This window comes from Camellia sinensis, chromosome 3 (assembly GCF_055761805.1).
Source record: "Camellia sinensis isolate YWXY chromosome 3, ASM5576180v1, whole genome shotgun sequence".
In the NCBI taxonomy this organism is placed as follows: domain Eukaryota; kingdom Viridiplantae; phylum Streptophyta; class Magnoliopsida; order Ericales; family Theaceae; genus Camellia; species Camellia sinensis.
Genome location: NC_138963.1, coordinates 40,730,130 through 40,747,039, shown reverse-complemented (window position 1 = coordinate 40,747,039; position 16,910 = coordinate 40,730,130). Strand labels below are relative to the sequence as shown.

General features: G+C 32.9%; 1 protein-coding gene across 3 annotated transcripts; it reads left to right on the top strand.

Moving 5' to 3' along the window:
- The first annotated feature begins 5,288 nt into the window (after window positions 1-5,288).
- LOC114318606 (sorting nexin 1) lies at window positions 5,289-16,512 on the top strand. 3 transcript variants are annotated; one of them, XM_028265532.2, is made up of 12 exons: window positions 5,674-5,815; window positions 5,850-5,897; window positions 5,999-6,133; window positions 10,081-10,216; window positions 11,810-11,943; window positions 13,704-13,778; window positions 14,479-14,638; window positions 14,810-14,943; window positions 15,050-15,118; window positions 15,317-15,396; window positions 15,769-15,829; window positions 15,914-16,512. In XM_028265532.2, exons 2-12 carry the CDS (start codon window positions 5,886-5,888, stop codon window positions 16,121-16,123), a joined length of 1,206 nt encoding a protein of 401 aa, XP_028121333.1. In that variant the 5' UTR covers window positions 5,674-5,815; window positions 5,850-5,885; the 3' UTR covers window positions 16,124-16,512. The 3 variants fall into 3 exon arrangements, with proteins under 3 accessions (XP_082775706.1, XP_028121333.1, XP_082775707.1); XM_082919581.1 differs by having other exon boundaries at window positions 5,678-5,819; XM_082919580.1 differs by having other exon boundaries at window positions 5,289-5,897.
- Window positions 16,513-16,910: the final 398 nt, after the last annotated feature.

The following is a 16,910-nucleotide window of genomic DNA, read 5'->3' as shown; positions in this document are numbered from 1 at the left end:
GTTCACCGTATTAGATTCTCAACACAAAAATTAAAAGACACTACTAGCTTATACTGAGAGCAAGGTAATTGAGTTGCCAAGGTGGAAGGACATTAGGGGAAATAGGGGCAATTGCCCCTGCAGAGATTGAAAGAAAAAAAAAAAATGTAGCCACTTATACTGTCATTCAACAATAGCTTGCAGAAAATTTAGCCCCACTCACCTTTGAATTTTGCCCCATTTTGATGAGTTATATGAATTTAGATGTACCGTAAGGTTTGAGTTTTTGGTATAAATTTGTTTAAAAATCTTGTGAGTCATGTAAACTTTTTATATAATTTTAGAGCTCTAAAAGCCTCTACCATAGACAGTAATAGATAGTATTATATATCATAAATTTTAATAAAATGTGCAAAATTTAGAAATAAAATTGCATTCAAATCAATTGAGCCTAATTCATTTTCTCCCCCCTGTTTTATGTTCTTTAATGAACACTGAAGTCACAACAAATATTAGAGTTCTCATATTGTCAACAAATACACTTGGCAAGTGAGGGTTCTGTAATATAAAATGTAGTATCATTTATTGAATTGATTTTACAATCCACAATATGTCCTTGAACAAGGATTTATTTGGATTATGTATTAATGATTTGGTTCTGTGTAAACTCAACTTCTATTTATTAAGCAATCCACAATATGTATTAAGGATTTATTTGAAAATTGCCAAAAAAAGAAGAAAAAAGAAAATCAGAAATGCATTACAAACTTAAGATTTCAAGCTGAACTCAACTTCGAGGAGCAAAAACAGTTAAAAGAAACATATATCGAATAAGTCCTACCAAATGCTGGTTCAAATCAAAAAAAAAAATTACTCTTTGAAATCGACGAATTTCAAATTCTAGGGCTGAAAATCAAATTCATCGCCTTGAATAGTAGATCATTTTCCATCATTTCCAAAATAATAACAATCTCAGCATAGTTGGCAAAATTGAATCAAAAAATGCATGCATGCTATGAAGTTACTGATATTGCTTGATTTCCAGTTCAATATTCAACTCGAAGGAACAACAAATCAATCAAAAATCAAACTCGTAATCTTTTTTTTTTTTTTTTTTTGAAGATAAAATTGAAATGAAAAAAAAAGGAACCTGAGTGAGTTGGGAGACGAAAGAGTCGTGATTGTGAACATCAGAAGCGAAGGAGCAATGATCGATGCTACTAGAAGCGGAAAACAAGAGGCTGAAGTTGGATGCGACGGTCAAAATGACGAAATCGAATGATCTCTACTTGTTCTGATCATCAAACCTTAGTAGCTCCGGCATTGTTGTCTGCTGCTTCTCATCACAATCTTGTAGAGAGAGAGAGAGAGAGAGAGAGAGAGAGAGATGTGTTTGTGAATCGTCGGGAAAGTGAAAGTGAAAGGGGGTTAGGGCATAGGTATAATAAGAAAGGGGCAAAATAAATAAAAGAAAGACTCAGGTGTTGTTGTAAATATTATTTTTTGCGACTGTTTAATAGTCAGTCGCAAAAAATTAGTCGCAACAAGTCACTTTTCTAGTAGTGTACACTAAAAAAATACACAAAGATGGTAAAATTTTACAACTTTGACCCTTCTATTTTCGCTCCAACCTCCTTTTGAACCATCTTTGTCCATTTATAGCTCCATTAGCTCCAACCCCTTGCCATTCTATCTCTCTTTTCCTCTAATTCTCTGTCTTTTCTTTCTTTCGAAAACACCACCATTGTTATTGCTTCCATCTACCCTTTTTTTAAAAACCCTAAAACATATATATATGGAGAGAATTGCAAATGTAAAGTATTTTCGCTCCCTAACAATGTGGTTCTCTCTTTCTCTTTTTCTCTTGCTTTTTGTGGTGCTTTAGCTTTTTCATTGATGTCAACGTTTGTGGAGAGGATTTGGCTTCATCATCTATAAGAAAAGGTACTGGCAGCAACGATAAAATGTGAAAGAGGCCTTACGATTGTAAAGAAAGAATAATAGAAAAGACATAATGGAAAAACATATATGAGTGAAAGAAAATGTGAGAAGGAAGAGAGCAAATGAAAGTGGAAAAATGGTTGGCGATAGTAGGGGAGGATCTGCTAGCACTATAAGATCGTCTGACATTGGATTAGGTATGCAAATTGTGAAAGGAAAGATGAGGAAAAGAGAGAAGAAAGAATGATATGGAAAAATTGAAAGGGCCAAAGTTGCAATTTTAATCTTATTTTTGTATTATTTTTTTAACTTACCAAGTTACCATGTATGATGCAATTACTGATTCTCATCACTTTTGCAATTAGTTTAGTTTACTTTTATTTTTCTACAAATTACTTTTTTGGAGAAATTACAAAATAAAAAATATAACTCTTAAAGTTTAACTTCAACAACAAATCAAATTATAATTTTTAATTGTTTCAATTTAAATTATCAGCTTTTAAAATTATGTCAATCCTAATAATTTGTTTATATTTATTAGTTATAACTAATGGATAATAGGCAATTTAAATAGTTTAATCACTTTTTCTTTTTGGGTAAATTACATTTACCTCTCCTGAGGTTTCTGACAAATACAGGGACCTCCCCTGTGGTTTGAATAATTACAGTAACCTCCCCTACTTTACCTGACAATGTCAAGATTCCCTCAAAATTTAATCGCCGTTTATGCACCTAGCCGACCCTGCTGATGTCATCAACTGTAAACACAAAAATACCTAAAATGCCCTCAAGTGCCTATAATGCCTGTAATGTAAATACTAAAGTGCCCAATGTAAACACTTAATTTTATTTTTTTATTTTAAATATATATTTTTTATTTAAATATTTTATTTTATTTTGTAAATATTTTAATTTTTTAATTTTAATATTTTAAACTCAAAATACAATTTCACACTCAAATCGTAACTAAATACATAACTCAAAACTAAATTCAAAAATTATTTTCAAACCTCATAACCAAACACATAACTCGAAACTCCACATTATTTTCAAAACTATACACTCAAATCATAACAAAAAAATTAAAATATTTAAAAATAAAATATTTAAAATAAAAAATAAAAATTTTAAAATTTGTTAATATTTAAAAATATATATTTAACATAAGTTTGTATTTTTTTTAAGTTTGTGTTTGGTTATGAGTTTTGAAAATAATTTTTGAATTGACCAACACAATCATAAAACTCAATTCAAAATTATTTTCAAACATCATAACAAAACACATAACTCGAACTCCACATTATTTTCAAAACTCTACACTCAAATCATAACAAAACACATAAATTTTTTTTAAAATATTTAAAAATATATTTACAAAATAAAATAAAATATTTAAAATAAAATAAAAAAATTTAAAATTAATATTTAAAAAATATATTTAACATAAGTTTGTATTTTTTTAAGTTTGTGTTTGGTTATGAGTTTTGAAAATAATTTTTGAATTGACCAACACAACCATAAAACTCAATTCAAAAAATATTTTCAAACATTATACCCAAACACATAACTCGAAATTCCACACTATTTTCAAATCTCTACACTCAAATCATAACAAAACACATAAAAAAATTAAAATATTTAAAAATATATTTATAAAATAAAATAAAATAAAAAATTTAAAAATTTTACTATTTAAAAAATATATTTAACATAAGTTTGTATTTTTTTAAGTTTGTACTTGGTTATGAGTTTTGCAAATAATTTTTGAATTGACCAACAAAACCATAAAACTCAATTCAAAAATTATTTTCAAACATTATACCCAAACACATAACTCGAAACTCTACACTATTTTCAAAACTCTATATTTGGTTAAGACTCTATGAGTTTTGAAAAGATTTTTGAAAATTTCTAATTAGAATTGTAATTCTAAAAGAAAACCAAACATGTTTCTAAAAAAAATATTTTTTCGGAACATGTTTGTACTCAAAACTCAATTCAAAAACTCATAACCAAACACAAATTTAAAACTCAATTCAAAACTCAAAACCAAACTTTTTTCAAAACTCTATTTTAAAAGAAAAAATTTAAAAAATATATTTTATTTTTTAAAATTATTTTTAGAGTCATGATTTGAGTGTGAAGTTGTATTTTGAATTATGAGTTTTGAAAAGAAAAAATTTATTTTGTTATAAGTTTTGAAATTTTTCGAACTTATTTTTTTAGGGTAAATATTTTATATTTTAAATATTTTTTATTTATTTTAATGTGCATTATATTTCATACATTTATGTGTTGTATTTTTTAATATTTTAAATATATTTTTTAAATATTAAAATTTTTTTAAAAAATTATTTTTTATTTTAAATGTGTCATTTTTAATATAAATATTTTTAAATTATTTTATTTTATGGTTGTGTTGGTCAAAGCAAAAGGTTTTTTTGTCTTTTACTTTATGGCAGTGATGTTTGTCTTGAAGAAAAGGGTTTTTCGTCTTTTTGCAGGCACAAACAAGGGTAATATGGTCATTTTATATAAAATACTAACGTTGTTTGTGCAAAATAGACAGAATGGGAGAATCTTGACATTGTCAGGTAAAATAGGGGAGATTACTGTAATTATTCAAACCACAGGAGAGGCCCCTGTATTTGTCAGAAACCTCAGGGGAGGTAAATGTAATTTACCCTTTCTTTTTTCTTTTTTACTTCCTTATTACTCATAACCACCTCTCACCCTTCTTATTGACCATCACTAGTCTTATCCTTCCCCAATCCATTGTCATTGCTCTTATCTGTTTTTTTCCCATCTATTACTACTTTCATTCTCCAGCCTACTGCCACCACTTCAATTCCTTCCCTTATAACTGACGACAAGTTAGAATTTATATAGTTTAAATTGAAATAATTAAAAAATTAAGATTTAATTTGTTATTAGGTCAAATCGGAAGACTTTGTTTTGTAATTTACCCTATTCGTTTGGGGATGAGTTTCCTTCCATACCTTCATTTCTTCACATTTATCCATACTTTTTTATAGGCTCTAATTTAGACTCACATTGATGATATGAAGTATCTACCTTGTAGGCTCGGCAATAAAAAAATTATTCACACAAAAAATTAATTTCATCAAACATTTATAAATACAGAAACAAATTACATTTTGTTTTATAAAATTGATAATTTAAGCTTACAATCATATTTATCATTTACTTTTATAACTGTATTGGTCATCCATTTTAGAAGATAAAATATGATTTGTTCCTGTATTTATAATATTTATAAAGAGACCTAAGAAATTGAATCATTTATGTGTATCCGAATTAAAGTCTCCAAGAGAGATATAGAGGGATAGTATGGAGGGAGATTATTCCATTTTTTTAATCTCACCATTTTCCCATGTTTGAAATCTCATAAAAAAAAAAAAGTCACATATTTTTCGAAATTTTTTTATTTTTAGCAAATTTTTTTAAAAATTATATCAAAATTTATACTTTTTCCATTCATCTTGTATAAACGAATTTGAAGGTTTTAAAAAAACTTCAAAAAGGTTAAAATAAATTTAAAAAATTTACTATTTTTTTACTTACTTTTATATTTTCTGAATTCTTAAACAAATTTTAAAATATTCGATTTGTCTGGTGAATCTAAAAACTTTAAAAAATTTTAAAAAATTGAAAGCAAAAAAAAACCAAAATAATAGTAACCCACTTTGCAATTTCCCCGCAAAAACTCCGACGCCACTTGGCCAAAAAAATCACTTGTCTCCGGTGCGTGCAAGTCAACTAACCGAAAGTTTCCGCTCGTCATCTTCAACTTTTCCTCTCGAAGACTCACCGGAACAGTGAACTGCACACAGCGGCTTATTTTAGAAATTCACCATCTCTCTCTCTCTCTCTCTCTCTCTCTCTCTCTCTCTCTCTCTCTCTCTCTCCTCCGTTGATCGCCCCAAAAATTCCCAAATCACGCCATGATTTCTCAGGTAATTGCGAATCTGCCGCCATATGTATATACTTACTTGCTCGTATATGTATGTATATACATATATATTTTTGATAATTTGATTTTGATCCAAATATGCAGCAAAGAAGCTTATCAGGGTCATCACAAAGCCCTAGATCTCCATCTTCACAACCGTTTCTATCAGTCTCTGTCACCGATCCTGCTAAGATGGGCAATGGCGTGCAAGCTTATATCTCCTACAAGGTCATCACCAAGGTAATCTTTTTTTTATATGAATTTGTTGTTTTTAATTGAAAAGACCTTGAGAGTGTGTTATTGGAATTGTTTGATTCATAGATTTGCTATCTGATTGGGTTAATTTTAGAGTTTGGTTGAAAATGTGGAAGTCCTCTGAACAACTGAGAATTAGGTTGGTTTCGAAAAGGGACCGATTTCTAGATTTCAATTTTTGTATTTTTATTTTTTTTAGAATGTTGAATGTAATGTGAATGAAATATTTAGTTTGATTCTGGGAAAGGGAGGACTCAGGAAAGTACTCAGAAAATGGTTTCTTTTGCAACTATTAAGACATTTTCCCCTTCTTTTGTATTACTGTGATACCCAAATAATGGGAAGCAGAAGCTTGGAATGAGAAGGGATAGAGCAGCCAGAAATATGTTAATAAAAGAGATTGGAACAAGGGGGTTTTGTGGATGCACCCCAGTGTGAGCCTGCCATGTTGCCCTATGAAGCATGGCTACTTTGAAAAACATGCCGTATTTGTACCGGGGACTTACCGGCGTACCGTACCTCCTATGGTACTTCTGCATACGTATTGAGTACACGAAACACGTATCAAGTTTTTTCTTCTTAATTTTTGGCATACCCAAGCATAACCTAATATATATCCAAGTCGTGTCGTACCGTACCTCAGTTGAAACAATATTTTCCTTCTACTATACAGATATGGTTTGTAAGTTATTTAATATATTGACATTTAATTTTGATTTATACTTTTACTTTTGGCATTAAATGTTAATTATAGGTTGGACTTTAACAAATTAAACCATTTAATTAATTTTTGCATTACTCTAAATTAAAAATAAATATTTTTTTATAAGCGTACCAAGCCGTACTTGTACCTTTTTTTTTTTTTTTTTAATTTTACCGTATCGGCGTACCCGTATCATACTAGTACCAGTACTTATATCTGTACCCGTGCTTCATAAATGTTGCCAATGTGGCAATTTAAGCTCTATAAGGATGATTGAGTTTAACCATGCAAATTAAGACCCAAACACTACCATAGACATTTCCATTTGAACCAAAAGAGTTTCTTGATGATTGTGGAATCCATAATCTTCGTTTTAGGCCTCCACAACCTATTATACTTATTTAGCCATCCAATAGATGTGGCATCAATAGTCTTTTGTCTGGTTAACCCCGAGACATTGGCCGAGTGGTAAAGCTTTGAGGATAAAATTCAAGGATAAGATTCAAGGTCTCGAGTTTGAGTCACTTCAAGGGGTCATTGGAGGTTTGTCTGATCATTAACTTCAAGGCTCTAGGATTAGTCAAGGTGTGGGCAAATTGGCCCCAATACCCAGTTATCCAAAAAATAGTCTTTTATCTTGTTGGAAATTCAGAGGAGTTGTTAATCCTTAGATTGGAAAGGAGTGACTTCTTGATACTTACCTGAATTATATTTTTACTGCATCATTACTTATCAATATATACGTTGCATCGTTACATATTTTAATGAAGGAACTGTTATTTGTGTATTTTGTTAGCAATAGTGTAACCCTTCTTATGAAGAATATGCATTTTTGCATATGTTATGATTTAACTTACTGAAAATGGTTATGATATGCAAGCCTAGACAAGGAAATGCATTCCTGGCTTTTTCTTGTGACAAGTTAGCTTGCTTGCATACCAACAATCTGTTGTGCTTACCATCAATATTGATGGGTCGTTGAACACACTAAAAATAAAACACTAAACTATACCAAATTCTTTTAAAATAATGACAAGTTCAGGTATCGATCCACAGGGACAAATGTGAAATTCGATTAATTCAATCACAAAATTCCTAAATTAATTTTGATTAAAAAGATAAGATTGATTTTATAACTAAACAGCAATTAAAAGAAATTGAGGAATTAAACTAACAACTAAAATTAGGGTTCGAGATATTAATTTTCGGGAAAAATCTTAGGGTAGAGAATTCACCACTAACCACATGAATGAGACTTAACATCAACCACCAATCGCAATTCGGTTTGAACTATCCAATATTTCACAACTACAAGTTTGAAATATTGATCAAGAGGGTTGTTGCATTCAATGTACAGACACGAATCATCCCGAGTAGTACGAGTTGTTTGTTCTAAACTATGTTAGCAAAACGACCCGTCTCTTATAGCATGACACGTCTTGTACTTTGAATACAAACACAAAGAATACTAATGTATGGAAAGTATTAAACAATCACAGAGAGTAAAATACTTGAAGAGATGAACGAAATAATTATTAAAAATTTCTAAATCATCCATACATTCATTCAAACCAATTTACAATTAAAGCTCATGAAAAATTCCATTACATGTCTAGGATTTCATCAAAACCCTAGAAAAGACGACTAGCCACTCATAGAGGAGTGGAAAGAGGAAGAAGATGAGGAAGAAACTCCCATGGAAGTGTCCTTCAAGCTTTGGTGGAATATCCTCTCTTTGGAACCCTAGCCTCCCTCTATTTTGAATTAAATTTTTGAACCCTCGGTTTGGCTAATTTTCTGTCTTTTATTCGGAGCAAAACAGATCAAAATTTTTGTGCACGCGTCCCTAGGTGGGCGGCTCGAGCGCCCATGTGGGCCGCACATGTGGTGGTCTGGCTGGCTCGGATTCTTCACTTCTCGCTCGGAGAATCTGCTTTCGCACCCTTTTTTATTGAATTTTCATATTTCCTGCCAAATCTGTACAAGTGCACGAAACATATCATCTCCACCAAATAAATAAAATTAAAAGACTAAAAATGTAACTTAAGTGGCCTCAATGTGGTACCTTTCGGCCTACATCAAATATAAATGTGAAAACTATGTTGTTGCTGTTCATTGAACCCTGTTTTGGAGATGAATTATGCTCATTTATGTATTTGTTTCCTGAAACTTAAAGAAAATAGTGGATTTTACCTTTTAAAAGGAAGTAATGGTTAGGAGAAAAATAGAAGGCCATGCAATAAATTTCTTTTGTATGATATGATGGAAGCTCAACTCGAGTCCTACGATTGGTCTCTGGCTGCATAAAGTTTGAATTTAGGTTGGTTTGGGATCTTCTTGGCCATACAATAGATGGCATCTTTTGCTAGAGATATTCTGTATGATTATCATACTGCTCTTAGAATACAGTATGCCTTACTAACAATTTTTAAAGGTGAATGCATAACTCGAGGCGTGTTACCCCTCATGAGGCGAGGCATAAGCCTCAAGGCGTTGATGCGTAAGCATTTCGAATTTTAAAATTTAGTAAATAAATTAAATATTTTTAAATAGTGAAAAAATAAATATAAATGTATAAATACTTTTCTCGTTAAGACATCAAACATTTCACTGCAGAGAATGAAGCTTGCCTCCATTAAAAGTGAAATTGACATTATGAACTTTAGTGATTGAGCTTCTCACTTGAGCAATAACTTTATATTTTTTGTTCATTTTCATTTACATAATTTTTTTAATAAAATATAGTCACAAAAGGGATTCTTTTTTATTTTTGGCTTTTAGATGTTTAAACTATCTACTAGACTAAGTTTAACAGTAGTCTAAGGCAACCTCTTCATATGTGTACTCGTCATAGGCTTGTGCACCAAAGGCATACAAGCCGCATACTGAGACGCATACCTCAGATTGTGATACACAAGCCTTTAGAGAGTATAGCCTATAAATTAAAGCCTTGATGCGTTTTACCTTAGCCTTGAGGCGAGGCGAGGCGAGGCTAGGCTAAGTAAAGCATTTGAAAACTTTGCTTACTAACACTCAATCAAGTAATTAGTTTGTCTGTAATGAAATATTTAATCATACATGTGTTATATGTTAAATGTATTATCAATTCTTTATTTATTGGGGGATCACTTTTAAGTTATGATTTATTTAATAAACTTAAAAAATGATGATTCAATTTGAATTACCTATGTTATTTATACTCAAATGCTTATTGAACTTGTTTTGGTAGACAAATTTACCTGAATACCAAGGGTCAGAGAAGATTGTTATTCGACGTTACAGTGACTTTGAATGGCTACGTGATCGACTCTTTGAAAAGTACAAGGGTATTTTCATTCCTCCTCTTCCAGAGAAGAGCACTGTAGGTAACAAGCCTGTTCTTAATTTTTAAAGTTTATTTCGTTCCTAGAAGACATATTTATATTTCTATGACAATATAATTATTCTGATTGTTACTCTTTTGGGATTGACACATGGTTTGAAGTCATGATATTTGCTATTGTAATCATCTTGATCATGATTGGAATGTCATTGGGAATCAGTCACGGTATAATGAGAATCAGTTATTGAAGCCATGAATATTTTGCACTCACTGGAAAATCCTTTAAAACTTATTAATACACATTTTGACCCATATATTTCACATTATAATTTTTTGAATGGCTTTTTTTGTCATTTTCATCACATCAAAAACTGTGTTAAAGTGGTGATTTGAGACTTTATATGGGTTTTTATTGGAAATTTGGAATTAAGTAGTAAGTGCCTTTTGTTTTTTGATAAGTAATTAAGATTTAAATTAAAAGGTGCCAAGGGTGCACCATCCAAGTACTAAAGCACAAGAAAATGAAAAAGAAAAGAACACACGCATGCACACAAGAAGAGAATAAGAAAATGGGGAATTTCTGGTGTTGAAAAATCAGACGAAAAGGGACTGATCGCAATGCCCATTTAAAGGCTCATAAGAGGCCAAATGTAGTTGGGCATTCTCTGGTCTGGATCCATGTGCACAACTGGGCCAAAAGATTCCACAGACTTGGATTTTCCCGATTGATGGGCCAAATAAGGCCCAAAATCAAACTAATGACTTGCGATCAACTCTCTGAATAATGGGCCTCCAAGTTGGTCTGAAACAAATGGTATTAGTCTTTGTCATTGCAAATCCAAATGTTTCAATTGGGTCAATGGCCTTGACCAGCCCCACCAGACATATAAAACTCACCAGGCCTGAAATTATCCTTTTTTGGCCCAACATCAAATCTCTTCCCAAAAGCCTTTCTGTTCCATATCTCGGTGTTCTTACTGTGTAGTCACTGGTTTTTATTCTGCATGAACAGATGTCGGAACTTTCTCGTTTAGTATACGTGAGTTTGGCTTTCTACAGAAGGATATGATGGTGTGGGTGGGTGGAAGCTCAGAAAGGACAAGAAGCAACCATGCAATTCCACATATGTTAGAAGTTAGGAAATTAGATTTATTGATCTGTGCTAGTTTCGCAATGGATTTGTTCTTTAAATGCATCAATTCAGCAGTAGTTTGCGCAACTATCTCTCAAGAGCATTATTCTTCCATTAATAATATCTTTATCATGACTTGTTACTTTCACTTGGAGGAAACACAAGCATCGAGCTGTACTTTTTGTAGTCCAAGAGTTAGTGCTTGATATCGATGCACTCCTAGGACTCATGGATTTGATCTTCTTTGTAGATGGCTTCTTATCCTATGAATATTGCATGGAGACATTCACTACTATTGGATGTCCAAATGTGTTGTTAGCAAATATTTACATTCGTGCTGCAGTTAATTATCTTGATAACGCAGTTGTTCGTAATGATGTAGCCTATTTCTGGGTTCATGCCTAAGCATAACATAGGTGATTAATATCGAACAAAGTTGCGCAAAGATTTGGTCTAAAGAATTTCAAAATCATATTTGGACTAACTTCAGTCTTTATTATGCAGAGAAGTTTAGATTCAGTGCTGAATTTATTGAGATGCGGCGTCAAGCATTGGATGTTTTTGTTAACCGGATAGCTTCACATCATGAACTTCAGCAAAGTGAGGATCTGAGAACATTTTTGCAGGCAGATGAGCAGGTTAAATATCTAATTTAGACGGCTTAATGACGAAGACATAGTTCCATGTACTATTCTAATTATTCTTGGAAATTATTTTTAAATACTAAATTGTCCTGTGCTTTTTTTTTAATAAGGTTTTGCAAATATTGCATGTCCAAAATGTGTTTGTAGTTTTTGTGCCTTTACACATGCCCATTTATATTCAAAAGGAAAATATTTACTCTAGGAAGCTATGAAGCACCGATACTTCAAAACAAGTGCCGTATCTGTGTCGGACACACGGACATTTCGGGGACACGCAGACATTTCGGAGACACGTATGGGACACACCACATGGAGTGTCCACTTATTTAATTAATTTATTTTCAAGGGACACACCGGGGACACTTCAAGGACACACTAGGGACATGTGAAGTTGTCTTTTCCTTCATTTTATTTAGTGCTTTTGATGAATGTTAAATGTTTATTATTTTTTTCTTAGATTTAAATACTTAATAGATCATTCATAAAAAAAAAAATATAACCTGTAAGTGTTAATTTAAAAGTTTTTTTTTTTAAATAAAAAAAATAGAATTACAGTTAGCTTTTGTTAATATTGATTGTTTGTGGATGTAATATTAATCTAGATAGCAAATAAAAACATATAGAAACTTATTTTATTGCCGAGTCCCCACTATGTTCGTGTCTCCATTTTTTTGAAATCGTCGTGTCCCGTGTCCACATCCGTGTCCGTGTCTGTATCTGTATCCGTGTCTGTGCTTCTTAGCTAGGAAGTGTAGGATAAGAGTATGACCCCTAGGGGACACCCCAGTGGCTTAGGTCGCATTGCCCCAATAAAGAGACCAAGTCTCGTTACCTTATCAAAAAGAAAAGGTGTACAAGGTTTGGTATGTAAATCTTGATAAAAATATGTTCCCTCAGGTTCATAGAAGCATGCATGTACCCATCAGACGCTCCAAAATTTTATAAAAGATGGAAAAAAAACTAATGCATTTGTATGTCAAATCTTCAAAGAGAGTCCTGCACAAAAATCTCCATAGACTGCCTAGCATTTACTAATTCAAGGCAGATTTAAGGAGTGCGTTTATAAGAAAAAGTTCATTATATTCACAGAGAGTCAGGCAGGTATAAGTGCCAGGTAGGACAACATTTAAGAAAATCTGAGCAAGGACCATAACTGTGTTGAGGGCCTTCAAGCTGAGTTGGTGGCTGTTATACATTTCACTATGGTATTTTTGGTGGAGTTTGATAAGGAAAATAACGCCTGATGCTGCAGGAATGCTTTAGAATATCTACAGAGATATAATTACGTTTTTTAAAGTTATCATTGTCTGTCACCTTCTCATTATTTGAATGCACACACTGGACTCATAGAACTTAATTGAGGTGGTGCTTTGTTGCATTTCTACATAAGATTCACCTTAAGGAAAATTTTAGGGTTACAAATTTATTATGTCTGCAACTTATTGGGTGTGAAGCAATTGTTGCTGCTGATTCCTTTAACATTGTCAGGCAATGAAATTCTAGTAACTGATTCCTTAACATTGTCAGGCAATGAAATTCTAGTAAAGTAACTGATCCTCAAGGACACGAATATGGTACTACTTAAAATGTTTAGATACCTTTTGGAAGTCTTTGTTGTAATTTCAGATGCCTAACATCATAACATGTATATGGATGGTGGAATGTAGCCTTCACAATCTATTTTAAACTCTCTCTCTCTCTCTCTCTGAGTCACTGTCATCAATCTGATGTCATTTTCTTGCCTTATTTTGCAGACAATGGAAAGGGCCAGATCTCAAGAGACTGGTATTTTTAAGAAGAAGCCAGCTGATTTGATGCAAATCTTCAAGGTAACTTGAGGTTAAAAAGTAAACACATCCTTGTTATTGAATGATGATAGAGTGTGTGAATAACTACTATTCGATGATCTAATGTTCGAATGATTAGTGGGCCAATAATAATATTCCATAATCTAATGTTAAAATGATTTCACAAAACATTGGAGAATTTTGGACATTCACTTTCTTCCCTGCTGTACAATTTGTTGGGACTGGGAAGAGATGAACCTGCAATCAATAAGGTTTCCATAAACAGACCAACTCTGTTAGTGGTCATGATGTTTTTTAATTTCCCCCAGAAGATGCTTAGTTATGTATTTGATATGCTATGTACATGATAATGAGCAGTGATATGTGGAATAGCGATATAGTACATGGGATGAAGAGTCTAACTATGCTGTGGATCTTGAAATTACCTTTCTCACTCAATAGTTCAAGAGTCCTATTATTAATATGTCAAATTGAACTGATTAAGAATTTTGTTCACTTTAAAAAAAGTGTCCCCCAGTCCTTGCACCAATCTTATAAATCGAAGGGCACAATTCTGCTATTAGAGAGCTCATCAGTTATCTGAGTCAGTCATCTTTTCTCTGTGAAGTGACTGCATTGGCTCCCAATTGGGATTGCAAGGGGCACTGAAATGGAATGATGTCCAATGTCCATTTGAAAAGATGAATGATCTGCCATATGGCTTCTCTATGATTTTTGACAGGATGTACAATCTAAAGTAAGTGATGTTGTACTTGGAAAGGAAAAACCAGTTGAAGAATCGAATCCTGAATATGAGAAACTGAAACATTATATCTTTGAGCTTGAAGATCACTTAGCTGAAGCTCAGAAGCATGCATATCGCCTAGTAAAGAGACACAGAGGTATTTAAGGACTTTATTTTTTTTGGTTTTGTGGTGTGCCAGTATTTCAAACTTACTTTAAATCATATTTTGTGGATTGTCTTCATTTATTCCGTTTTCTTCTTTGTTTGTTCTAATATTTGAATAAAATCAAATAAAATTCATTCATAATTTTTTACTGTGTTTCCACAGAATTGGGGCAATCCCTGTCAGATTTTGGGAAGGCAGTCAAACTTCTTGGCACTTGTGAAGGAGATGCTCTTGGAAAGGTATTCTCTGAGCTTGGGGCAAAATCAGAGATTTTGTCAATTAAGCTGCAGAAGGAGGTAAGCCTCATCAATGGATCAGCCCTTGACATTAAATAGTTAGTTGACTTCTTTAACATCGAATAGTTCTTTGCGATGATATAACTGCCCTTGCTGTATCATTCAGGCTCACCACCTCTTAATGAATTTTGAAGAGCCCTTGAAAGATTATGTTCGTGCTGTGCAATCTATCAAGGTTAGTTTTGTTGGCTCACCAATATCCAAAGCCCTATCGTTGTCCATCATTTCTTTCCTTGTCTTGTGGACCTGGAAGATTGACGGCTACTTTAAATACCACAAAGGGAACACCCGATAATGATTTTGGATCGTTTGGCGAATCTCCTGTTTTAACCTTCAACCATCTTTTGTGTATCGCTTTCGCCTTTTGAAACAGGCCACGATAGCAGAGAGAGCCAATGCTTTCAGGCAGCAGTGTGAACTGACTGAAACCATCAAGCTGAAGGAAATAGATCTGTATGGTTCTCATCAACTTATTTGCTCTCTTCACTTCATTGTATTTACTAGTAGAGGGACCCTTTGCATATGACATTGATTTGCCAATGTGTAAAAGTTGCTTTATTTAGTAAAGCCTTCTTGAATGGTAATCCTGTATTGGTAACGTCCCAAGTTATGATAATTTGCAATCTTTCTCAGACTGATAGCCAAATGTGTAGGGTTTTCTCAGATTATGCTTTGAAAATGAATGACCCTTCAAATTCATCGACCAATTGGTTATAAAACTGTCAATTGAACTCAATTTTCCCAGTTTTCAGTAGTTAATGTGCCTAAAGATATTTGAGGTTTCTACTTTGAGGTCAGTAATTTATTTATTATATTTGTTTGCAGAAACAAATTCAGGCTAACACGATCAGAAAAATTGGCAGAAGCTGAGCGTGAATATGAAGTGGTTAGTTTATATTGACATCCTATAGAAGTGTATTACCTCCAGAATCTTCTTTGTTTGGCTAATATTATTGGTTTTGTGATGCAGCTGAAGGCAGATAGTGAGGAAGCAACTAGAAGATTCGAGACTATTGTGCGGTTAATGAATGAGGAGATCGTGCGCTTCCAAGAACAGAAAACATTGGATTTGGGGATTGCTTTTCATGAATTTGCAAAGGGACAGGCACGCCTGGCGCGCGGTATAGCTGATGCTTGGCGAAGTCTCCTTCCCAAACTTGAAGCTTGCTCTTCTGCTTAACACAAAAACCCAGAAACAGATCGAAAACGTTTCCACTTGGGTTGTTCTCAGGAATGACAAGGGCAGCTTTTGCTTTCTGGAGAGATCTTTACTTTAGGAAGTGTTATATGAAAGTGTGGTAATTTTTCTTTTCCGTCACTTGTACAAACCACAGCAAAGTAAAAACTGAGTTCTAAATCTTATGAGACACTCTTCACATAGCAAAATTTCTGTATCTTGGAATTGAAATCCATTTCACATAGATGGTTTTCTTTTCTTTCTTTAATTTTTATTTTCCTCCTTGAGAGTAGTGCTGGAGTGAGATGTTAAAAATTAGCTATTATAGAACTCTTCTTGTCTCTGAATGGTCCTTGAAATTATTTCTTAATCCATTTATCTGTTTTGATCTTGGTCTTTTATTGTTTATCATGTGATGGCACTTGCTATATGAGAGAGGAAGCATGGCTTAAAATGTTATTAGCAATTCCAACAGGCTGCCATTTGAGCTGCCATTGCCAAAATTTGGTAGAGGGTTAACATGAGCCACTAAATTAATTGGGCCAAGCGAAACCTAATCGAAAAGTCCGAAAATTGGTGAGCTTGGAGAAATTATTACCAAATGGGCCTAAGGGAATTCTATTGAACGGGTCTATAAGAAAGCCAACAAATTGGGCAAAGAAAGACTCATCAAGTAGATATCTCTAAAGAGAGTTCAACAAGTCCATCCGAGGAGGCACAAATCATATGGGCACTTGAGGAGGTTAACGATTGTTTTCAAAAGAGATGAAATCCTTGAAGGAGATTCATT

Bases quoted from the DNA above. Each gene is read 5' to 3' on its own strand.
- LOC114318606 (XM_082919580.1), top strand. The intron at 10,217-11,809 runs GTAACAAGCCTG...TTTATTATGCAG, and splicing joins TCCAGAGAAGAGCACTGTAG to AGAAGTTTAGATTCAGTGCT. The intron at 11,944-13,703 runs GTTAAATATCTA...CTTATTTTGCAG, and splicing joins TTTTGCAGGCAGATGAGCAG to ACAATGGAAAGGGCCAGATC.